The sequence below is a fragment of the Cylas formicarius genome, unplaced genomic scaffold (assembly GCF_029955315.1).
Source record: "Cylas formicarius isolate icCylForm1 unplaced genomic scaffold, icCylForm1.1 PGA_scaffold_4__25_contigs__length_36172078, whole genome shotgun sequence".
In the NCBI taxonomy this organism is placed as follows: domain Eukaryota; kingdom Metazoa; phylum Arthropoda; class Insecta; order Coleoptera; family Brentidae; genus Cylas; species Cylas formicarius.
In genome coordinates this window covers 26,114,480-26,139,925 of record NW_026844334.1, presented here as the reverse complement: position 1 = coordinate 26,139,925, position 25,446 = coordinate 26,114,480, and the positions used below count along the sequence as shown (strand labels likewise).

Genomic DNA, 25,446 nt, shown 5'->3' with positions numbered 1-25,446 from the left:
TTCTTTAAACAAAAAAAAGATATAAAATACTGACTACAAATACTACATTTGCATTTATCATCATGCCGTGCCGTTTACATTTTTCAATTCATATTTTATGACGTCACAATAGTGTTTCGAGGAACGAGCGTCATCTCATGTACTCTCGGTGTCAGTTCGATGCACTAACTAATCTGTTTGCTATGGCAACGGATACGTAACCATAGACCTTAAAATAAACGCACAACGCATGGACGGTCAACAGAGCATAGCTACACGCCATTGGTATTGCGTTTTTGACCACAAACGTACATATATGTGACACGCCTCTCAATTCAAGTATTTGAAATTTGAAACTAGTTGCATTGTTAATCAAATTTTTAAAGCACTAAAACGACAACAACAGCTAAACGATCTGATTGTTGCATACAAATTACCCTTGCTGTTATTATCTTAGTATACTTTATAAACTGACAAAAAAAACGCCGGATAAACTGCCCTCTACTGTATGGCAAAAAAATTGAAAAAAAAATTGTAATTTGGTTATCGTTCATTTGTATTAACGGAATCTTTATCGTGACTCGAAGCGAACCTATAAAGTACCATTTTCTTTGCAGAATCCTCGACGGTCGTCGATAAATACGAATATAGCAGCTGGTTCCTCCGTTTGTGGAGCGACGAAGAAAAGAAGAAGAAGGATTTATTTTCAAACGTCAAACGTCGTAAGTTATCTATGAATTGGTACAAAAGTTAATTATTGAGTAAGATTGGAACGTATTTTATGTGTTTCAATAAAATTTGATTAATAAGTTGACCAACGTATGGCAGATATATTTGCTTAAGTATTAGTTTATTTATTTATTGACCTAATCAGTTTCAAATTTTTAAAAATGATTAATATTATTGTATTGGAAGGGCCAGTTCTGACGAACAGATGAAATAATATGGATGATTATGAAGATGAACCAGATATTAACGAGCAGATTTTCCATAACAATGTCAGGGAACAAATAGTGAGTATTATGTTGTAGTTTTATTGATTGGTTAAATATATATTCAATAAATATTTAATTAATGCAACTTAAAGAGTCAAAGGGACCACAAACAACGTATCCCTGATTTATACTGTTTTATAATCATTTTTAACAAAGCTTTGGCTATATAAGCGCATTCCACAAATATCATGAGTAGATTTGTAATGATCATCATATTACTTTAATTTTAATATTCAACTATGTATCTACCTGTCTAGAGTTGAATTCGAGAACACCTGAATTTTGCCAAACTATAATTATCTGATCTTGTTTTCATAGGACCAAAGAAAGTGATTTTTTAAACTTTAAATAAAATTGAGTTGCTTCTTCTTAGAATGTAGTTATTGCAAATGAAATCAAAAAGGCAATTTGAATTTTTTTTCCTTGATTTCGATAATATTAATATGTTATGCTGGACGAGTTGCTAAATATAAACTCGTCAGTTATTTGTATTGTTTATGTTTATTTATAGATTGAATTTGAAGGCTTGAAGGTCATTGATTAATTATAGCCGCCTACATATTTTATAAAGCTATTGTGTGCAATGTAATGATAAATTGTGTTTAGGACTCATATACCATTAGATTAAGATTTAATGGAATAAGTCACATAAAATATATTTGACCCAGAATGATACTGTAATGTATGTAATTGAAATGAGGTCATAAAACTGTAAACGTCTTAAAGATTTCCACTAGATTTATTGCCAACCATTATTCAGTTTACCCATGCACAGTCACAGTTACTGATGTTTAAAGATCTACTTAACAGAAATATTTGATTGACCTCAATGCATTATTATATTATACTTTGTCAACAATGGTTATTGTTTAAAACTAGTGAAAATTTAATATTTTTTTCAGATATTTCTGCTCCTTTTCTTAATCCTTTATATAGCTAGTTTTGCCCTGTTAAATCAGTTCAAAAAAAGAGGTCGGGAAGATTACATAGATGAAGATGAAATAACAGTCTACAGAATAAGCACCTGGCTTTGCACATTTTCTTTAACTGTGTCTGTTGGGGCTGTTCTATTGTTACCTATATCCATAATTGCCAATGAAGTGCTTGTGAATTATCCAAATAGTTATTATGTAAAATGGCTGAATTCATCTCTGATACAAGGTAATTGTTTACACTTTATGTTGACTTTATTAGAAGAGGTGGGGTTTTAGGTCTCTGGAATTATGTGTTTCTATTCTCCAATCTATCCATGTTTGTTCTACTGCCCTTTGCCTATCTCTTTACAGAGTCTGAAGGATTCTTTGGACACCGTAAGGGTCTATGGGCTAGGGTACATGAAACCTTTATTGTTTTAATATTACTAACTATAGTTGTTCTTGGGATGGCTTATGTTATGTCGTCCCTTATTAATAGTGACCATTCCAATGTTTATGCTATTTTAAGTGAGTATTGGACTTCAGAATGTCCGATTTATTCTGACTGACCATGTTTTAGATGTGTGGATCTATTTACCTTTTTTGTATTCGTGCATATCTTTCCTGGGGGTGCTAATATTACTTGGTAAGGTTTTTATTAATTTTTTGACATTTGAAATTTGTTATGATTAAGTTTTATTTTTCAGTTTGTACACCATTGGGTTTTGTTCGTCTCTTTGATGTTGTTGGCCAGTTTCTTATAAAACCGCAATTTCTACGCGATTTAAATGAAGAATATTTCGCTTGTGCCTTGGAAGAGGAATGCTTGAGAAGAAGACTGAAACACGCCCAAATGACGGGCAAATACTGTATTAGTCCCACTCCAATTTTATCTACCAGTCCATTGTATGAAGATGATTTTAAACTGCCCGATAATTTTTTAAGATTGAGGAATGGAGAATTACAGACTGGACTGGGAGGTAAACTCCATGAAATGGAGATGAGACGAAAGTTGTTGGGTATATTAATTAATAAGAATGCTCGGATGATGTTTATATTACCACATATTTTAGATAGACAACGTAAGACTTCATCTTTAAGAAGAAATGTTGTTTACCCCATATCAATGTTGCTGCTCATTGGTTTGACAGTTATTGCTGTACTTCTAGTGGTGCAGAATACATTGTCATTACTAATTGGCATTAAGGCATTGCCAAGTAGTTCAAAGGTAATTAAATTGTCTTATCTACTGGCTATATATTTTAAATAAAAATGTTGCAGCAATTTACTCTAGGTGTAAGTTCATTATCCAAACTTGGTCCATTTGGGGCCGCTTTGGAAATTGTTATAATTATTTACTTCATAGTAACATCATCGATAGGTCTTTACACTGCTCCCTGTATGAGAAACATGAGGCCTACAAAGAAAAATACACCATTTATGCTTGTGATAGCGAATTGCGCTTTGGTGTTGATAATAAGCTCGGCCTTGCCATTGTTATCAAAAATATTAGGTAAGAAAGCCTTTTGTTTATGAATATTTGTTTATGAGATTTCTTTTCTTCTGTCGATAGGTGTAACCAATTTTGATCTCTTAGGCGATTTTGGTAGTATTGAATGGCTGGGTAATTTCCAAATTGTACTTCTGTACAACATATTATTTGCATTTGCCGCCTCATTATGCATCGTCAACAAATTTACAGCGAAAGTAAGGAGGGAACTTTACGCCCGGTTAGTTGAGAATTACATATTCCTTACTAACTGTGTATCTTTCCTTAATTAACTATTGTTTCTTGTTTTATTCTGGCTAATCAATCATCCTTTTTGGAGAGTGTAACCAAAAATTGACATCAACATCTACTTTCCTAACTCATCTGTAGCATTATAACGCTATATGCATAAGACTGATAAAGAATTGTATTTGTCGCTTAGTGAAGCTGTTTGTCTAAGTTTGGTGAGAAATGAGGAAAATGAAACATGACATTTACTATTTAAATAGTAGATATTGTTAGCAATTCACGTTTGGAAAATTGTTACAATCGGTGATGCACATTTTTGGACCAGGTTATTGTTTTTGGAAGGCACTATTTTGTGAATGAAGTGGAACCATTGATTTGCAATATATCTTGCGAAAAGAATACTATATTATTATAGTATACCTGCTAAGGATATTTTGGAATTAATCTTTTAAACTGAATTGAAGGTTAGTGGTTCAGCTTTTCCGGATTAAAGTATCTGTATCTTTTCGCATCCACTGGCAAACTGGTTCAATAAACTAAGTTCAATTAAAATTTTCTAGTTGCAACACTTCTTGCAAATTTGATCCAATTTATTGACATAAAGAAAAATAATTTTATTATATTCAAGAATTGTCGAGCAATTAGGGCTTTTCAGTACAAAGGTTTCTTTCTTAAATAGATCCTGATTTTTCTGATGCAGTTTAAGCGAAAAGTTACTTAACTTAAATCAAGTTAAATTCTCTAATTTGTTCAAGTAGTTGAATTTCTTATATAACCTGATTTTGTTCCTATTGATGAGATTTGCTACCTCCACACATCTAATTAATTATAAACACTTGTTGAGAGTAAAAAACTATTTGAGTTAATCTAAAAATAAATGGTGTGTGTTAAAGAAGTCATCCTGCCACATTTTCACAGAATATAAACCATTGCCAAGCCAAGTGACGTTTTCTGACAAAATCGCAAAAAATATCTGCGAATTATAAAAATATTTAGAACCTTAAACAAAAAAGATTAGAACTTTACTCCGCCTTAAAGCATTACTAAATAACTAACTAACTAGGGCTAATATAAGAAAATTTTGCAGAAATCTTTTAGAAACTTGAAAATAATTTTCAATAATTTCTCTTGGCTGATTTACCTTTTTTATTCAAATTTCTGGCACCGTCCGTTTCTCTAATATCATATCCAGTTGCTCTCATGGAGACACCAAGTACATGAAATGTAAAATGTAGTTATTGTTATGACGATTATGCAAATGATGGACGGTAGGCGTTTTAAAATTAGGAAAATAAAAAATGTTACTACTAGCTACCCAGAATTCAATTCCTGTGATATTGAAGAACTTTCTTTCATGCTAAAAAAAAAAAGTTTGTTCGTATTGTATTGTATTGCATTGTTATAATGAATTTTTTCTATCCCTGGGTGATACTGTTTTTTTTTATGTAATGAAATCCCTCTAAATCTTAATATTGAAAAGCAGTGAAGTACATTTTCTTTTAATTTGAAAATCTCTTTAATTAAACCCTCGAATTTGTGTTAATATGTTATAAATTTAGGCAGAATGCAGATTCGACAGTTTTCTATTAGCAGGTTATCAGCGGTTACTACGTTTATAGTGGTTCAAGTTTTGGGTAGTTGAAATGAACCTTGCGATGAGTATAAATTTCAATTGATCTAATAGTCTCCTGGATTTTGTACTATAGTTAAGGAAATTGTTTATTAATTAAATTATTATATTTTCCAAGGCATTCATAAACTTTGGGCACCCGATTGTAACATGCCAAATGTAAATGTATCTTAAAACCATTGAAGCTTACATTTTAAGAAGCGCTTTCTATTTTTGGTGTTAAGGAATAACGAATTGTGAAGCAATTGTGAAGAGTTCTTATGTTTGATTATGTGACTTCCTTGCAATTTTCTTTTTGGTTTTCAAGTGTTTTAGTATCCTTCAAGATAAATGGTCCACAAGTGTCAGTTCCCAACACTCCAAGGTCCTCGTTTCTAATTAATTGTGAATGATTGGAGATTATAGTGCATCAATAGTTATATTTTCTTTAAAGAGTGATAGTAATAATAAGTTTATCAGCAGAGAATCTTTACCAAAGTTCCACCACCTTTTAGTTTTGCCTTTTATAATATTCCCTTTGAAGATAAATATTAGAGTAACATTCAAAACAGGGAAACTGCAATATGCAGTCAGCTTCAAATAATGCATTAGTCTAAATATGTTTTAATATCTTTTTTGCTTATGTTACGACATTTTGTAATTTAGTTATGCTTGCCAAAGGAATTTCAGTTAGGGGTACAATATAATATTTTTCATTTCAAAAATTGAAATGTAAAACAATAAAACGGAAACTGACTGACTTCAAATGGTCTTTTAATGTATATTTTTTGTTTGGGCTAGTTTCAACGTAAAACATGTTTTTTGTTAGACATTTAAATATTTGCAGCATTTTGTACAACATGCATTAATATGAGTGATACTATATCCTTAGCTTTATGCGTCTTTGCTCAACTCTTATGTTAAGTATCTATTCTAGTCCTAAGATTGAAAATATCCTGTCAGAGTGTTGTTATGCAATTGAAGAATTATTTAAGAATAAAAGTGTTTTTAAAATTTGCCCATATCGTTTGAAATAATCCAAAATTGTTTTAACCAGCTGTGTCATTTATATAATGGATATGTGTTTTATATATTTTTTCATTGTTTTTATTATTAATCACAAAATGAAATAGTCAATTGAATGAAAGTGTATTTAATCAGTTTTCGCTAAAAAAAATTCAAATTACGAGAATTTCCATTTTTTTTGTTAAATCAAATCATTTATAGGGTAAAGAAAAAGATAACTTTATTTCCATAAGACTTAATTTACTAGTGTTGGATATTGTCAGTATAATACGAATGTGAAAGTATAAAATTATTTTAGTATAATGAATTAATTAATTAATAATAATAATAAAAAGTAATATTGTTACATAAATAACAAATATATAAACAATAACAAACAATGAATATGTATTAAAAGGTATCACAAGAAAGAAAATCCTTAATATTGTAATAGGCGAGGCGTAGCAATTTGTCTTTAAGAGTGCATTTGAATTTTGTTTGACTAGTTATCTCCTCCAGTTCGATTTATTATACATTTTTACAATCAAAACAAATGGACTATTTGCTTTAAGAGACGGTCGATGTATAAGTATTTTTATGTTAAGATTCGGTCTTAAACTCTACTGAATATCTAAGTTTCTTGACAGCATATAAAGATTAGAGTTACTTTTTACATTCGTGGCACAATTTAGTATGTACATACTAGCAAGTGTCAATAAAGAGTGTTGTGGAAATAGGTCTCGACATGAAAAATTGGAGGGCTTAAGTAATTTTTATATTATAGAATCAATAATAATGGCGACGCCCTCTAAGTTAGGTTGGCTCAAAATTGAAACTCATACCAAACTCCTGTTTCTAACCTTACTGTACCAAGTCTATTTTTCTAATCGTGTACGTTTTAAGTTTCGTTAACCACAGTTGCCAGCTACTTTGAACGTTTTCGGTATTTTGGTCACGACTTTAGGAGCGATCGGATGTGAAGATAGTCGTGCTGTTTGCATAAAGGGGTCAAAAATTTATAGTTGTGGAAAAATATATTCAACACGTATCGTATACTGTTATTGCGCTCAGCGCAACAAGAATACAGTTTTTGCACTAATCACACAAATAGCTAGTTGCAGTAGAATGCCTGGTTCGCGAGCTAATAACGTATTTAAGTAGGTGCTATATATTAAAGTCGTATTTACAAAAAACAGAAATTAGTTTGAGGTGGAACAACTTTGATAAAAGACACGTTAGTCACGAGTTTGTTTTGACTTAAGTGGAGTGCAGCGAAACAGTTACTCAACAAGTTTATCATCTTGTTGCATACTATTGTTTTTCGAAGGTGTGACGTGACTATGACAACTAACAACGTCGAGATATCATTAGTGGCTGGGATCTACCGAAAACATACGATCAATTCCAAATCCGAGACAAATAAAGCACTGGAAACTGCCAAAGTGGCTTGCGACAGGGTTTAGTGTATAATTGGATATGTTATGCTCTGTTTCTTAATGCTCTACCGATTATGATTGTCAAGGGTCGCGAGAGTGGCAGGTAGTTGATCTTCCAATGGATTTGTCGGCGGTTGCTTATTAGCACTTCAATCAAAACGGAATGGAGAATATTATAAAAACATGACTATTTTTGAAAGCTTCGTCCAGCAAGTGGTAGATCTTATTCTTCCTGGGTCTGTTAAAGTCTACCACTCAAGAAAATATCTATGCGAAAAATAAACAGTAATAATTGCTTTACTTTAAATAAGCAGCAATTTAATAAAGATGTGCTGAAAAAGAACTTACTGCAAATTGTAAATTTTTATAAACCTTTTCGTACGAAATTTATTGTCGAGGAAGTCGCATCGAAAGAAGGTATAACAGTGCTTTGCCTTCCGCCATATCATTGTAAGTTAATAGAGTCGTACCTATATATTCCAAAGCTATAATTTTCTTATAGAATTGCTTTTAAACAGTTAATATACAAGAAATGAACAAATACTGTCAATCCTGTTTAAAAGAATTTTCAGTCATGCGCCAACGCCAGAATCGACCGAGTCTCGGATGTCTTAGGCTAATGTTAAGCCAATAATGCCAATGCCGTGTAGGGAATGCATTGACCCGATGCGCTGCAAACTTAGTTGTTTATTTTCCGTGCAAATGATAGTTGTGTTTTCTGATTATAAACATCATCAACAACACGCACTTATATGATAATGTATAATAAGATTTTTTGTTTTCCTTTTAAATTCTTCTATTACCAAATTTTCCAATTTTAGACCTCGTTTCATTTCCATCCAAAGATTTGATTCTTTTTTGCTTCGCGATTCGTTTTCTATAGCGTTGAGAAGTTCTGGATTCATATTTGCTTCACGAAATAGTGTATTATGTAACAAGTGTGGTAAACGGCATTTGAGTCACGAGTTTATTTGGCACGGGTGGAGTGAGTGATTAATAAACGAGTTTTGTTTTAGCTTATTATTATTATAATGATTGCAATTACTAGAAAATTCCATTCTTAAATAGTATACAACAGTGTGTTAAACGACAACGCCTCCAAATCAATAACCTGCGATTCCTCCAATATGTTAACTTGAATTGATAATTTTTCGTTGGATCTGAAAATAATTTTGAATAATGCATATATTCGCCCACGCGAGCATTAGAAAAAAGTTATACGCACTCGTTGTGTATAATCATTGCTATCCTGTTATCTGGCCTCAAGAAAGCGATCGCACTGAGTCCTTTGTCGGCAAATTCCTGAGTCGTGTTGATATCTAATCGCGAAGAACCCGGGATAACGAACTTAGAAAAATGTCCTAGCGCGTAAAACATTGGCTGTTTGTAGAATTCTCCGGCAGAAACGTCCACTATTATCGGCGCTGCCAGACTACCGCCCGGCCCACCATTGGTGTCTACTGCGCAGTTCCAATCCACCCATGCAATAAGATCGTGGCTAAGGTCCTAAAATTCTAACTGCTTTAGCTGGTGAAATCACGGGTCACGGAAAATTCACCTCGATTATGTCGTTTATGTACGAAACGCCATTTTCCCAGCTTCCTATTGGATCCAGCGCTGAAAATATAAGTGGTTGTATGTGTTGTATGTATTGATACTTGCCCGCTTACAGATACTAGCCTCCGATCCAAATACAAACAAATCTTTAAGATCGCTATTAAATGTGTCTAAAAGGTAAGCGGTACTGGGGTTGTCCGAGTACCAGTGAATACCTATCGCATCTGCATATTTCATCACTTCGGGATTTGAAAGTGTCGCCTACAATTATAGACGGTATGTAATTACAAAAAATTAAAAAAAATCGTAATTTACCGGCACAAACTCCCATCCCCACGATCTGTTATCTTCCAAGAGGATTATCTTCAAATCTTTAAAATCGGAATTTCTAATCGCAGGACCAAGATTTTCGGATACAAATTTATTCTGAAAATGTCAGATTATAATTATTTCGCTCTAGCGCCCACCCGCCCAAATGTAGCACTAGAAAAACCTTTTGTGTATATACTTTTGCCTATGAAACACCCAAAATCGCTTATTTCAACTGAGTATCTAATTTATTCAAAACCTTTAACCCTTTTAGAATCCTTACTAATTGCAATCTGCAATATGAAAGAAACAAAATGATTGTCTTAAATCACTTTTAACCTCCCATATTGCAAATAGTATTCGATCACTAAAATGTGAGAAGACGTGTTCATTTTAGGTATTTTATGAATTATTTGTTTAGTATCCTGCTGGATGCGCCATAGGTTCCAACAATCGTTACCATGGAATCGAAATCCCAGGCGCAGTTTGGAATGTACGGAACTCTGGTGAAAGGTTCGTTTTGAGTAGATACACCCCAAAATTCAACCCCTTGTTCTCTGTAGGCTTGGAAGAATTTCACAAACATTTGAGACCATAAATCGTAGTACTCCTCTTTGAGACTCCCGTTCCCGAGCACTCTAGAATCAAAATCATTTCCAGAAACATTCTCAAATTATTATTTACTATATTACTCGTTGCTCGTCTTCATCCATGTTGGCGGAGACCAGGGAGAAGCGTAGAGTTTAAGAGAAGATCCTTTAGCCTGTTCAGCTAGCTTCACAGCGGCTATCTACAAATAGTACACACACCTAAATATGTATTTTATAAGCAATTTATAAAAAATTGTAGGCACCTACGTATTTAATGTTTTTTCTGTAATAGTGCATGCACTTCACCCACTAATCTGCACTTAGTTCCATTTTCTTTCTATTAATGCAATTAAGATTTTTGCTAAAGTAAAATCTAAATTGCTTGAACGGTTATTAAAGTATGAATGAAAATCTCCTGCAGTATCTAAAAAACCGAGAAGAGTGTAGAACAAGTGATGTGTTTCAAGCTTGTAGGAATAAGAAAAGGACCAAGTAAAAGTACAAACCATAAAGGCATCACGAAATATCAGGGTACCTAAGAGATATCATTGGGGAGAATAAACAGACGAGTACTTAAAGTAACGTCAGAATATACCGGAACAAGATCGGTCACGACATACCAGAAATCTTCCCGGAGACCATAACAATTAAACTACTTTTAAGTACAAATGGAATGCGAACGCTACGATCGTTAACAGAATATACGTTATTTCACTGGAAGAGAAGTGAAGAAATAATTAAAGCCTATGAGAGTCAACATGTAGTAATGTGGACAAGAAACTAGAGAAGGGAACGGAGAAACCACATAGGCAGAATGCAGTTGGTTAAGAATACAAAAGAGGAAAAACCAAATACACCTAGACGAGGTGTCCACGAACACCTATAAGATGGTATGAAAACTGGTATTCAGGATCTCAACTCATTCTGGGAAATCACTGACGGAAACACAGGACTTAGTTCTCACTTATGAAAAAGTTTTGCATACTATACTATTTCTACGAACGTCACATTTTTGCAAAAGAGTGACATTGATATAACATGATATAAAATCAACTACGAACATATAATCGCCCCCAATCTGTAATTAAAGTAAGTAATAAAGTAACTTTGACTGATCGATATTTTGCTAATTTGATTATAATCAAAGGTAATGCTATCGTCTGGGTCTACAATATACTATTTCTGTGTAATTAATAGTAACAGTAGAGGCGACCAAACCTATCCTAATTCCTCAAACGCAAAAAAAATAATAAAAAAAATCTATTAAATTCGCTCTATTATATTTGCGACCCTAACTTATTTCAATTTTTAAACTTAAAACCTGTTTCGGAGTATACTTCGGAAATGCTTCAATTAAGCTGATTTAAAAAAATATTTTTCCAAACCAAAAGGGTTTGCGCAAACTTTTTCTCTGTTCCGGGGTCGTGGCCATGTATCTAGTCACTAGTCACAATCTCCGCTCCTATTATACCTAGAGCAAAGGTTAAATGAGGAATGTTTTAGAGCAAACATAGTGCATTTGATAACCGGCTCCAGATTTACTATCGGTCAATTCTTTTGGTAAATATCGGCGAAAAACCGAGAATGGCGGATTTCGTTTTTTGTTATCTTGCAACCCGCCTTAACTTTTATTTTTCTTATGACCGCCATACTTTTTTTATTTTTGGAAAGAGCTTAAAGTTTACAATTCAGTGATGTATCAAAAGTGCCCAATAATATATTATGCAACAAGTGCGGCATTTGAGTCACGAGTTTATTTGACACGAGCGGAGGGAGTGTTTAATAAACGAGTGAGCTAAAAAGTTTACCGAACGTGTTGCATCCTATACTTTTTCTACGACCGTTAGTTTTTGGGGTACATTTTCGCAAAACAATACGAATGCATTCACTGACATGACCATCAGAATTGACAGACATCAAAATTCAAAGCGTGGGAAATATCTCCGAAAATATCCGATTGCTCCCAAATTCGTGTGGTAAAATCCCGGAAATGTCCGAAGTGGCTCGGATTCATGGGCAACGAAACTGACGTGGTAAAGTGACGCTTCCCACACGCTAGATCGGTGGGTAATTAGGTATTTTACAGATATAGTACGTTTTATCTCAATAAAATCACGAATGTGACAAAAAATTGTTGAAACCTCTTAAAAATTTGACATCTTAGCGTTGTATATACAGAAACGTCGGCATTACTTCAGCTTGGTATTTGGTGATATATCCTGAATGACTGCGGCGTCATAAAACAGAATTTAGAAAAATTGTGATTAATTTAAGCCTTCGAACAACCTGAAAATGAAAATGCGCTTAGAAATATTAAAGGATATACACTCGCTAGGGTTGTACGAAAAACAGTTACTAATTGCCTAAAATGTCCCGACTTCAATTAAAAAATCTGTAAATTAATTACCACTTACTAACATAATTTTATTTTACATTAGATTATTTGTAAATTGTTTCTTTCGTGATTTTCTTTCTTGCGTTGTCAAATGTCAATTAAATTAACGACAGCTTTCCTGACTTTTTCTTTTCAAAAAGCACACAATTGGTAAATTGTCCAAACCATCTAACTTGTTGAGAAGTCCTTCTTTATTTAGTGTATTAAAAATTTAATGCGTTTATACGTTTTCTTATTTCGTACTTATTAATGCTAATGTTAATGTTAATGGCATACTTAAATATACACAATACTTTAATCCTAACTTTACGACGGGTGATAAAATCTTTTGTGTACTTATGGGACTTCACTGAACTTGTAAATTTTACCTTCTTTCCAAAAATCGAAACATCCAATATGGCGGTCATAAAAATAATGAAATTTAAGGCGGGTTGCGAGATAACACAAAACGATTGAGGCATGTCATACACGCTATCTTACTCGTCTTAAAAAAAGTGTCTGAACAATGGCACATTTTGACAGCTGTCAATTCAACTGTTTTACATTTACTATTGAAAAACGAAATCTGCCATTTTTGGTTTATCGCCGATATTTCCGAAACCATTCAACCTTTGCTGGAGCTCTAATAGGAGCGGAGACCAGCGAATCTGGGACGTTTTACAAAGATAAATAGCTTCCGCTGCTGCTTTATCGAGTATTTTTGATGTGGTAAGTGTAAAAAGTGTAGTGTGCTCCACATTTATAAACTTCCTCTGGTATGTATGTTGATAATTTGATTGCCGTCAATAAGCAAACTACAAAGTGAATTTAGAATATACATTGTTTTGTATAATTGATAGTAACAGTAAAATCGAAGCGACCTTTTGTAACGGGCTAATTATTAATTATTTGACAATTCTATCAAAGGTTTTTGGTAGATGCATATACTATAATATAGTTTTTACTAAACTTTAGTAGGGTAATGTCGAAAGTATTATCAAAAAGCAATGATCGATAATGTAGGTTACACAATAACAATCTCTCCAGTGGGCAACTGCTATCTTGTTGAAAACCAATTGATATACATTTACGAAAACAACTTAATAAAATGCGTCCTCACTTTTACCTTATAATTCAAATCTTCGGGTTGCAAAGCAAAACTGTCTAAAGTTTCGTCAGGCGTATCGCAGTTTGAATATCTACGTGTGGAAAAATCTGTTCCACCTATCGGTACCCTTCCAAAGGAGTAATTAATCCCATCGGCGCTAAAATAGCTGTTGAGCAAATTATCTTGAATGGCTTTCGGTAGTGAAACTATATTTTCTCCCACGGCATCGGTAAATGAACAACCGAAGCCTTCGATTTTTCTACCGACGGCGGTAACACTGGGAATTGTTATTGCATAAGAGCTAGTAAACCCCGATTTTGAAAAACTTTCGTTATTCGACTGAAAGCCAAGATGTTCCTTACTGGTAAAGTACAGCTGGTACTGACCAGATTGTTGATCTAGCAGTTCCGGTATCGAATCACAGTACGTCGAATTACATACGCACACCGTACCGTCTGTGAGTTCGCGTTGAATGCATGGTTTTTGAGCGACGATTGGATACAGTAGGAAAAGCACATACGATAGAACACCGAAGGCGATCATTTTGAAGACGTGTTGTTAGATAAGTGTGCGTTTATATACTCGAAAATCGAGGACTTGTTTTTCTAAAATTCGAGGGCTTTTATCGCGAAAGAGTTATTTATATTTTCTAATATAATATTCGTTATTTTAGTGCATATTAGATAAGCATGGTTGCGAAACTGAGTAAAAAGACTAGATTACTGACTTAAAACGACATATAAAATAGTGCTGGCATTCTACTGCTGGTTTAACTACTCTTAAGGCTCATTCCCTTTCTTACAATACTATATAGATATTTTTTTTGTAGAAAGATTTCCTTCCGACGACGAAATTTCATAAATTAACGTTTGAATTAATTCACATTTGCCATGTGCACAAAAAAACTTTATGTTAATAAGGTGCAGATATTAATAAATGAAGATTTAGAAAGATTAATCTTCTTCTGTTGTTGGCCATCATCGTGGCAATCGTACTTTGTCAACTGCTGCACAAAAAACGCCTACTGTTGTATTGAACCATGTACGCAAGTTCTTCAACCACGATATCCTTCGTCTACCAGGCCTCCTCCTGCCTTCCACCTTGCCCTGCAAAATCAGCTGCAACAAGTCATACCGCTCGCTGTTCCTCATTATGTGTCCCAGATACTCAAACTTGCGTGTTTTTATTAAGAGAAGCAGCTCCTTGTCTTTACCCATTCTTTCTAGGACCGTAAGATTGGTTATATGATCGATCCATGGGATTGTTAAAATGCGTCGATATAACCACATCTCAAATGAATCGATTCTTGTACAGGCAGCCTCAGTTAAAGTCCAGGATTCCACCCCGTAGAGTAGCACTGGAAAGACATAGCACCTCAATAGTCTGATCTTAGTTGGCAGAGATAGATCATGTCATTTAAATAGTTTTGCCATTTTCAGAAATGCGGCTCTGGCCTTCTCTATTCTACATTTGATCTCCAGAGAGTGATCCCACGTTTCTCGTTCTATATACTGGTTATTTATAGAGAGTTGGCCAACATGGCAACATGGTTGTTGGTTTTTGACACAACCATATATTTTGTTTTCTTAAAGTTCAGAGAAAGCCCGTATCCTTCACTGACCTCGACCACCCGAATCATTATCTCTTGGAGACTCTCTAGGTTATTAGCAAACACTACCCTGTCATCTGCGTATCGTATGTTGTTTATATACTCGCCGTTGATCTTAATCCCACTGTTCGTGTCTTCCAGAGCCTCCTGAAAAATTCGTTCCGAGTATACGTTAAAAAATAGAGGCGACAACCCTGACGGAACTCTCTTTCTATCAAAGTATCCTCCGACTCCTCTCCTTCGATGCGCACAGATGCGATTTGTTGCCAGTACAAGTTGGCAATTATTCGTAAATCTTATTCGCCCAATCCGATCTCCTTTAGAATTTCAATAAGTTTGTTGTGTTGCACGTTATCAAAGACTTTCTGGTAGTCGATGAAGCAGGCAAACACATCGCAACTGACGTCCCTGCACCGTTGGAAAAGGACCTGAACACTAACTAGAGCCTCGCTAGTACCTAGCGCGTTTCGAAATCCGAACTGTGTGCGGCTTACTTGATCTTCTTTTTTGGCAAAAGTATAAAAGTCGATTTTAACCACATCTTCGGTATTACCCCGGCAGAATATATGTTATTGAATACTCTTGTTATTTGTCTAATGCCGTCCGCATCAAGCGTTTTTACAAATTCAGAGTGTGTTGTCTACTGTTATTGGTAGCCTGTCTACATTGTTAAATCTTTCTGGCCTGGTGTCCGTAAAAAGGTTTTCTATGTAATTTTTCCAAGTGTTCACTTTCTCTTTGATGTCGGTGATCAGTTTGCCGTTTTCATCATGTAGTGTCCCAGATGTATTAGTTTTGTATATTCCGACTGCTTCTCTGACTTTCTTGTGCATATTAAACGTGTCGTATTTTTGTTCTAACGACTCTATTTCTCTGCATTTTGCGTCAAGCCAATTTTCTTTTGCACTTCTTATTTCTCGTCTTATTTCTCTTTGAATATTTTTATACCTTGCGTCGTTGTTTTTCGCTTTCCACCTGTCTTCCATAAGTTATAGAATATTATCGGTCATCCAGCTTTTCTTTTTCTCCCTGTTTGCGACCAAATGCTCGTTTCCGATGTCCCCGAACGAATCAGACATTTTTTGCAGCCATTCCTCTGTGTTATCTACTTCCTCTAGTTGTTTAAATTTCTCTGTCAGTACGTTTGTCACTCTCTTCCGTGTTTCCTCCTCTTTCAGCCTTCTCATATCCCATTTCTTGCGAACTGTTTTCTTTTTGACAGTCTTCAGTTTTATTCTAAATCTTCCTGCCAAAAGGCAATGATCCGTTTCGATGCCAGCGGCAGGGAAAGTTTGCATGGATAGACAACTATTCTCAAATCTTTTATTCACAAGGATGTAGTCGATTTGCTTTCTCACTGTTTTATTTGGCGATATCCAGGTATATATTCGACGCGGTGGTAGGGTAAAAAAGGTATTAAGTATTATATATTCTTCTTGTTCGACGAAGAGCTTTAATCTGTCACCGCGTTCATTCCTTGATCCCAAACCGAATCCACCTATGAGTTCGCCGCATTTTCCTCTTCCAATCTTCGCGTTTAGATCAACCATGATTATTGTCATATCGTGTTTATCAAACTGCTTTAGGACATCTGTTAATGATTTATAAAACTGTTCGATTTCTTCATCCATTTTATCGGCAGTTGGGGCATATATATGGATAATATTCAACTTGACAGGAGTGCTTTCTAATTGGATGGCCATTATTCTTTCTGAGACAGGAATAAAGATTGTGATGTGTTTTTGTATCTCTTGGGACAGAATTATGCCTACCCCATTTATATGTTGGTTGTTTTCGTTCTCAGAGTAAAAGATCTTATGTTCTCCAATTGTGGAATTTCCTGAGTCAGGCCAACGCATTTCACTAATCCCCATTATGTCAATTCCCATTCTAATCATTTCTTGGAAAGCATTATGCACCTTTCCCCCTTGGTACATTGTTCTTACATTCCACGTACCTATCTTCAAGACTCTCCTGCATATTTTCAGTGGCCTTCTAGCCCCCGTCGTGCAGGGATTTCACTGGCTGACGACCTGGGAAGCTCTGCCATTACCTCCCCTGCCGGATCTTGGGTTCCGAAGCCCATGATCAGTATTTATATGAAATATAGTACTCTCCGCCATTTATGACTGTTCTTGGGAGTGTTATGAGGTGGTTTCCCCTTGCCTTCCTCATCGCTGTACCACAACCGTATGAATCATTACCTGATTCTCGCCTGCGGGTGTCTGATTCACAGCCAGAGTCTCTTGACGTATGCCTGTGGTCAGTTATGAAGTAACCAGCTGCCGTTCTCCATTGCTAGTTTTGGTCTGCCCCGAGTATTTAATTTTCTCGGTACCACCCATATCTGGGAGGCGTTCCCCTATCCGCCACCTGGGGAGGCGCCAATGGACTAGCCGGATGGACTAGCAACCCCACACTGGAGAAATATTAATACTGGTAGAATATTGACACTAAATTTTAATACTAATCTTCGTTTTAAACGTCATGTTAATCAAATAACATGCGTAGCGCACTCTAAAAATGTTATATCAAAGTCTTTATAAACAAGATTGACTAGTTCGTTGGTTTTAAGTCACTTTAATTTTTGTGATAGTGTTTTTCGCCCGTGTTTGAATTTGTGTGAGATTAGCAGAATACAGAGGGTCCAAAAATCGTATTTGCGTTTCATTTATGGTATATGTGTTATATAAACTTAAAGAAACAAAGTGGTTAATAATGGAAAGCAGGCGTGAATTAAATTCAGTTATTCTATTGCATAATATAATAGTAAATAAGTGTCCTCAGTACTTTTATAATAAAATTAGCTCTCGTAATAACGTGCATACGCTCAATTTGAGATTTTGTGGCTATATTGCCTCCACCGCATCAACTAACCCTCCTTCAAAGATCTCTTCCCTTATAAGATATATCACGGAGTCCGGGAAGAATTAAAATACTTAAGCTTAAAATTATTTAAACCACCGTATAGAAAGTACCTGTTCCAAAACGATAGCGTGTAGAAGACGTTTGTTTGTTTGTTTTCTTTTTTTTTGTTATATGAGTTGCCGATGTTTGTTGCAGTTCAAGGGCTTTTTGTTTATTTACCGAAGGAAATGGGTTTCATCAATTTAAGTGGTAGAATTAATTAATTCATTTTATGCCTATACTTCACTGCTTTATTACATTTCATCTTAAATTCGATAATTGATTTCATAGAAAATTTGGAAATTTTACACTTTTTCCTGTTCTCGTTGCACTTAACTAAATCTCGATTTACTTAAAAACTATCAATATTGCCAGAGATAAGTTTCAAACAAACTTTAAATATTGCAAAAATGAGTCCGAAAGTCTAAATATGTATCGAGAAAACCGAGAAGTGTAAATCAGCAATTCAGCGGTGTTGCCGCGGATAAAATAAGATAAATAATACTAGTGACGAGTTTGCGACGTTTTGAGTGCAGAACCGGCAAACATTAAAATACCGTCATATCGCTACGAAACTGAAGTTCCCGAAACGTCCGGAGTGACACTTTGGGCACCACTGATCAGTGTGTGATTGGAGTTTGATCTAATCTGATCTGATCTTTTTTTAGTATCGTAAATACATGGGATGGATTAGTACATTTCGGCTATTGAAAAAAAAATACGTGTAACCAAATAAAAATAGGACATAGAAAATGTTTGAATTATTGAAAAAAATAAAAATAATTATTACAAATGATAAAAGTAGCCACCAAAAGTAGGTCTGGCCATCCCAGTTGGTGCAAGATTATCCAGCCGACAAATTAATAGACGGAATAACTCATAAGAGTCACGGAACTTCATTTCACTACAGTAAAGAACAGCCAACTGAAATGGATTCAGTAGCTGTATCATAATTCTTTCTTTTAGAAAATTCTGAGAAGTCAATGCACAATTCTGAAATGAGATCTTGCAACGTGGATAATTTTTGACAACCGTCACAGTGTCTAAGTGATAGATTGCCCAAACAAATATATGAAATATCATGCCTTTTTATGTTATATGCGGGAAACCAAACTGTATAAACTTCGTACATGCCGCTTATGTGGCGCAATATTTGAATCAAAGGTTGCCCAATTTTAAATACAAAAAAATCGAAAAAACTGGAAATGAATGGCGCGTGAGTTGAAATATCGATTATTTTTATTTGTAAGGACAAGCATTTTCAGGGTTTTTTGATAGAGACGAATAAGAGAAACAAATGGTATCACGTCGACAGTCCGCTGATATGGAAGGAAATTAGTGCGACAGGTGGAAAACCATATTTCATTGGTGGTTTGGACAAATTCTGGGAACATTGTTATATATATTATGGTTTGGAATCGATTATACCCAGAGATGAGTTAAAAGCTCTCGCTGCTGATAATGCGAAAGTAAAATTGAAATTGATTAAATGATTATGTATTAAAGGAAATGTTAAAAAATAGTTTCTTGGGATAATAATATTCCTCTGCTTATAGAGCTGTCTTTGTTGTTCCTTAAAAATTGGCCATATCTGTCCAGTCTTTGAAGATTTTTTTCCAACCAGAAAGGTTTTTCCACCTATGCCTCGCTAGTCCTTGATTTTTCTTAATTTAAACATGCTGTCTTTCGCTCGAGCTTGCCTCAATAAGGTATTTTAACAAGTCTACGAAGTATTTACATCTCAAGACTTTCTGTTCTATTAATGGTGTTAAATTTTACAGTCCAAGCTTTGCAGTCATGCAATAGTGTAAATAACACTTCCCAAATCGTTATATAGGACTTAGATTTAGAGTATAACTATACTTGGTTTTGGTTACTGCCAATGCAAATCCTCAAATATTTGAATTTTTCTACTGTTCGTTTACCATATACACTAATATCTAGTTTTTTTATATTATTGATATTAACGTAATTAGATGAAATCTAGCAATAATTCATTAAATGGTTCGTTTTCAGTCAATCATTTTCCAACTGCATAAAATAAATGGGCGAATAGAGGGTAAATGTACATAGCATGAGTTCGTGAAAATTCTAATATACTTTTTGCATTGCTTACTTCATCTGTTCTGCATAAAATTATTAACTAAAATTGATCAATATTAAAGCGGTCACTTATTACCAAATAAAAGTAAAATTTCAATTGTAAAATGTCACGAAGAGAGAAAAAAATCATTTAAGATAAATTTGCTTCTCATGAACAACGTTGGCAAATTTTTTCTTTTCTAATTCTTTTTTTAAAATGTTTTATGTATCGGAACATTTTTTGCTTACATATTTTTGTTGTATTATACCTGTATTACTTTGTTCCAATGTGTGAAAAATACGCTGTATCTAAATAACCAAACAACTACCTTGCCTATTCGCTCCCGAGCCCCACAATTATAGCAACAAAGTTTTAGTCCGGCGTTCATGGATTATTATAACAATATTAGTAACATTATTAACAAATATCAAATCGGAAAGAACGAATTTATACCTAGAACAATTTTCGAGATACAGATAGTAATTCATTTTAATTAACTTAACTGAGATGAAATTTATATGATATAACTTCAAGTAATATTTCAAAAAATTACTCAAAAAAATAAATAAAAATTCATTCTTAATATATGCAACCCAAAAAGAAAGACCCTGTAAGAACTGATATTTATACAATTTTTTTTATAAAAATACTTGAAAATTCTGTTCCTGTCAAATATCGAACATTTATTAAAAATCCTCTTATTAATCTCTTATCTTTAATACGTGGACCAGTTAAAACAAATGGTTTTTGAAATTAATAAAACAAGCAAATTTCTTTGTCACAAAATTTCAGGTTCTGGTATTCTTTTCTTTCTTTAGCACCAAATACCGTTTATAAAATTACTCGATCATTAAAACCAATGTTTTTTTTACATATTGGATGTGGTTTTCGATTTGGCAGTTCTTCTACGAAGACGCAGAAAACTCTAGCCAAGAAAAATCAACATTTGACGTCGTCATCAGCATTATTGGCGCTGCGAGTCCTCTTACAATATTTCTAATTAATGAGATTTTGGAAATGCCTGAATTTTTGGAAGGTCGCGGAATTTTTGTGAAACTACACGATGAAAATCAGGACGACAGTAAAAAAATGGCAGCACTAGAATCTATCGTTGAACATTTCAATGAGTTTTACGTTTATGGAAACAGAAACATTGTAAAGGTTGCCGAAGATCTAGGCGATATTATTGCGGAATGCGATCTGCTTCTGCATATTCGAGACTATTCTATGTAAATTCGTTACCAAATCAGAAATATAAAGTTTAAGTCGTTATTTCAGGTTGCCCAATCAAACACAGTTGGAATGGTTGTCGATGTGCTACAACGAAATGTCCAATCTAGCAGACGTGATTAATACCAGAGCTAAGCGTAGTTTACGAGTGCTATTTAGCAACGACGGACCAGTCTGTTTCTTAGCGACTTGTCTGCTAGAGTTCAGTCCAATATTACATCCAACGAATATCGTAGCTGTGACTTCCGATCAAGCGCTGCCTTTTGTAAAAACCCTTTCAGATGTAACTGGAGTGGCTATATCGAGAATTGCTGCTCCGCCGGTGTGGGGGTTCGTTGGGATTAATCAATTTGTAGATATAGAGAACACCGTTTTCAAAGCGGACATTTTGAGGCCATATAGAAGGTATAATCATGTTAGTAGACGCTGTTAATCTTTCATTTAATATTTTTTGATACTGTGAAACAACTAAAATTACAAAACGTCAATTTTATTGCTTTTAATTTTAATATTCTAGGACTAATCCATAAAATACTTAAACCCGAAAAAAGTTTGAGACTTCAACTCCCTGTTTTGTGGCATAATATCCCAATCTCACTAAAAATAATGGTTTATTATTGTGATTTCTTCCGTCACAACTTTAAAATAGGTTGCGACGGTTAATAGAACTGAACTGAATGATGATTTCCACAAAATAATATCGAATTTCTAATTTTAAGTAACATTTGCAAATATGTTCATTCGTTTTGTTTCCACAGACAAATTTGCTAACATAATTTTACTGGTATGCGCTCCCTGATGGATTTGTTTTAACTTCACTTGATGGTGATTTGGCCTTTAGAATGTAAATGACGCACCCTAATATTAGTTCTTAACCTATTTACCAATATCAATTGTTATATGTTATTAACCAAATTGTATATGTTTAAATACATAAGTGAAAATAGTTTAATTTTGTTAGTCCGCCAGATCTAAAATAACTAAAAATAATGTCTACTCTTTACTTTACGCAAAGGTGCGTAATTAAAACAAATTTTATTTGTTTACAAAGTTTTTTGTTATTTTAGTAGTTTTGTGGCTATTGAAATACTGTCATTGTTTATTGGTTAGATTGTTTATGGTGTATGTGTTCTTTTTTATATTATAAATACTTTATAAAATTATATCGGAGGAGTTGTAAACACTAATTTGGAACTGAAATGTATTTTTTATCGTCCAACTTAATCATGCACCTGAGATTTTTTCTTCTTACTACTATTAATTGAGGTCAGTTGCAGTTTGGAAACAAACAAAACATAACATTAGGTAGCAGATTAATAATTCTACTTAATTATTGGCTACAAATTACCTGAAATGCGCAACAGGTTTTATAAACGTCACTCTAGTCACGAGAGGACCACAGCGTGACGCGTGAATGATGAAGTTTGAATAACGCGAGTTTTCGGTAGATTTTTGCAAAATTGCACGAATACATTCAATAACTGACTTGTGAGGTAACCGTCAGAATTGACAAATGTTCTTAAATCATTAGTCACGCCTGGTTAGTGAATAACTTAGTATTTTAGAATAGTAGAGGTTAAAACTAGTTGGGAAACGACAACAATAAAATTTCTAGCGCAATATTTTTTTAAATGACAGTACGTTCAATTTTCATATTTATGCAAAGCCGTTGCTGCGTTTTTTGTATATTTATGTCTATTTATACGATTTTCTAAAAGTAGGCTCGTCATTCTATAAATTCTTAGCAACTAATAACACACATAGACTTGAAAGTCAAAATATTAATTCATTCAAAATATCACTAAGGTTCATACAGGGTTGCCCGTTTAAGAGGGGCATATACCTTATCTCGAAACCTATGGGGGTTACAAAAAAAACTAAATACTTTTTACAAAACTGTTTCAGTCAAGCTCTGAAGAAGCCAACAGAATGATTGGCGAAACGTCAGCAATTTCGACTCAGCAAAAACCAACGCAGGAGGAATCCAGAAGTTTTGTAAAAAATATTAAAGTATCCTGTGGAAGTTGCTTTAAAATTTAAATACAAAAGATGTTTTTTTGAAAAATTAAAATTTAAATACAAAAGATGAAAATGACCTTTATTATTTTTTTATTTTCCTAATAGTTATATTTTTTTAAATAGAACACCCTATGTTTTATTGCATTTTTTGATAGTCCTTTCAAAGACAAATTAAACGATATATATTAGTACGGATCTGTGACGTACCGTTTCGAACTTATTAGCGATCATCTTCAGATTTGGAGTTATGCTTAAACCATCATTGTTGGGTAGCTTAACTTTTTAAACTTTTAAACTTAATAATTTAAATCTTATGCCCAGTTTTTTAATTAAGCCAAAATGGTAAGCCAAAGACCCGTACTATGTTATATAATTGAAATTGCTATTAAAGGGGCTATTCGAAAATCCAATAATATAGAGAGTGTCTCATTAAGGAAAATTAGTATTTTAAGAAAATATTTTAACTTTGATCGTTGCTTAGAGAAAAGCATTATTTTCGTAAAAATAATAGATGGAAAAAAGTTTAAAAAGTTAATAAGCAACCCAACAATGATGGTTTAAACATAACCCGAATTCTGAAGATGATCGCTAATAAGTTCGAAAAGGTGCATCACAGACCCATACTCATATATATCGTTGAATTTGTCTTTGAAAAAACTATTCAAAAATGCAATAAAATGTGGGGTATTCTATTTAAAAAAATCGAACTTTGTTTTACCACCCTGTATATAAAAAAGTAACCATTAGGAAAATAAAAAAAAGGTTATTTAAATAGAAATAACTTTTTTCTACTGTCGTCTATAAAATACCTAATTACACACCGATCTAGAGTGCGGGAAGCGTCACTTTACCACGTCAGTTTCATTTCCCACGATATTTCCCACGCTTTGAATTTTGACGTTTGTCAATTCTGACGGACATGTCAGTGAATGTAATCGTGTTGTTTTGCGAAAATGTACCCAAAAACTAACGTTCGTAGAAAAAGTATAGTATGCATCACTTTCGGTAAACTTTTCAACTTACTCGTTTATTAAAAACTCTCTACGCTGCGCTCCGCTCGTGTCAAATAAACTCTCGAGTTAAATGCCGTTTACCGCACTTGTTGCATAATATACTATTGCATTTAAATTTTTTTGTAATCCCCGTAGGTTTCGAGATTTGTTATAAGCCTCTCTTAAACGGGCCACCCTGTGCATATTCTTATATAAAATATTTAATTTATTTAATATTTGTGTGTAGTTTAGATTATTGATGAAGATCCACATTGTCATCAAAACGTTGAATAAAATTAAAAAAAAAAAGAATTTTACTATTACTGAATAACGTCCACCTAAGAACACCTTCAGAATTATAAATAATTATATATTGATCTCTCTCTCTATTAAATTTTAGAGCCTTAAAAAATCCAACGAATTCAACTCTATGTCTTGGAACTGTGATGTCAGAATTGAGGACGATGTCTTACTTAGTGTTGAATAATCACGAAAATATTGTTGAGTTCGTTGAAAAGCGCAAACGCCCCATCAGCCGACCGAATAGAAATGTTTTGGCCAAAGTAAGAGCTGTGAGTAGTTTGGTTCGACTATGGTACTCGAGAGAACCCGAAGATGTCATAATATCACTAGGCATTTGTTCAGATGGTAACTACAGAGTTCCTAAACTATTCGTTTGGTAAATTTTGTGTTCTAGGATCTTTTGAAATTCCGCGCGGGATAATTTTCTCGCAGCCAGCAGAGCAGGATGCGACTAGAAAATGGCGACCGTTTCACAATTTCCCTCTAATGAATGACAATACGAAATCCGAAATAAATCAATGTCTTAATGAAAGTAAAGAACTCTTAAGTTGCTTTGAGATGTTCGACAAAAGTGAGGAAAATTGGTCAGTGTATAGCGTAATGGACAACGACAGCAGAGATGTAAATTTAAACAATAGTTTTTCTGAATAGTTTGTATATTTGTCTTATGTAAATACAATATAAAAATA

At 33.9% G+C, this 25,446-nt stretch overlaps 2 protein-coding genes across 6 annotated transcripts; one reads left to right on the top strand and one right to left on the bottom strand.

Annotated features, from left to right (window-relative positions):
* Positions 1-700: 700 nt before the first annotated feature.
* On the top strand, positions 701-25,431 carry LOC132700403 (protein Lilipod). Of its 5 annotated transcripts, XM_060667699.1 has the most exons (11): positions 701-992; positions 1,877-2,135; positions 2,186-2,416; positions 2,469-2,534; positions 2,596-2,907; positions 2,962-3,116; positions 3,170-3,401; positions 3,462-3,618; positions 21,492-21,848; positions 24,855-25,102; positions 25,152-25,431. In XM_060667699.1, the coding sequence occupies exons 1-11, from the start codon at positions 924-926 to the stop codon at positions 25,406-25,408; spliced, it is 2,343 nt and encodes a 780-aa protein (XP_060523682.1). In that variant the 5' UTR covers positions 701-923; the 3' UTR covers positions 25,409-25,431. The 5 variants fall into 5 exon arrangements, with proteins under 5 accessions (XP_060523682.1, XP_060523683.1, XP_060523684.1 ...); XM_060667700.1 differs by lacking the exon at positions 21,492-21,848; XM_060667701.1 differs by lacking the exons at positions 21,492-21,848; positions 24,855-25,102; positions 25,152-25,431 and adding an exon at positions 21,114-21,268.
* Positions 6,475-14,342, bottom strand: LOC132700404 (putative glucosylceramidase 4). Its single transcript, XM_060667704.1, has 8 exons — positions 13,633-14,342; positions 10,235-10,332; positions 10,003-10,180; positions 9,549-9,659; positions 9,347-9,494; positions 9,235-9,293; positions 8,902-9,182; positions 6,475-8,836 (listed from the first exon to the last, which is right to left on the bottom strand). Exons 1-8 carry the CDS (start codon positions 14,155-14,157, stop codon positions 8,737-8,739), a joined length of 1,500 nt encoding a protein of 499 aa, XP_060523687.1. The 5' UTR covers positions 14,158-14,342; the 3' UTR covers positions 6,475-8,736.
* Positions 25,432-25,446: the final 15 nt, after the last annotated feature.

Excerpts from the sequence above, each read along its gene's own strand:
- LOC132700404 (XM_060667704.1), bottom strand. The coding sequence starts at position 14,157 with ATGATCGCCTTCGGTGTTCTATCGTATGTGCTTTTCCTACTGTATCCA. Across the intron at positions 9,294-9,346 it reads TGGATCGGAGGCTAGTATCT|CGCTGGATCCAATAGGAAGC; the intron begins GTAAGCGGGCAA and ends TTATATTTTCAG. Across the intron at positions 9,183-9,234 it reads ACATAAACGACATAATCGAG|GACCTTAGCCACGATCTTAT; the intron begins GTGAATTTTCCG and ends TTAGAATTTTAG.
- LOC132700403 (XM_060667699.1), top strand. The coding sequence starts at position 924 with ATGGATGATTATGAAGATGAACCAGATATTAACGAGCAGATTTTCCAT. Across the intron at positions 3,402-3,461 it reads ATTGTTATCAAAAATATTAG|GTGTAACCAATTTTGATCTC; the intron begins GTAAGAAAGCCT and ends TTCTGTCGATAG. Across the intron at positions 3,619-21,491 it reads AGGAGGGAACTTTACGCCCG|GTTGCCCAATCAAACACAGT; the intron begins GTTAGTTGAGAA and ends TCGTTATTTCAG.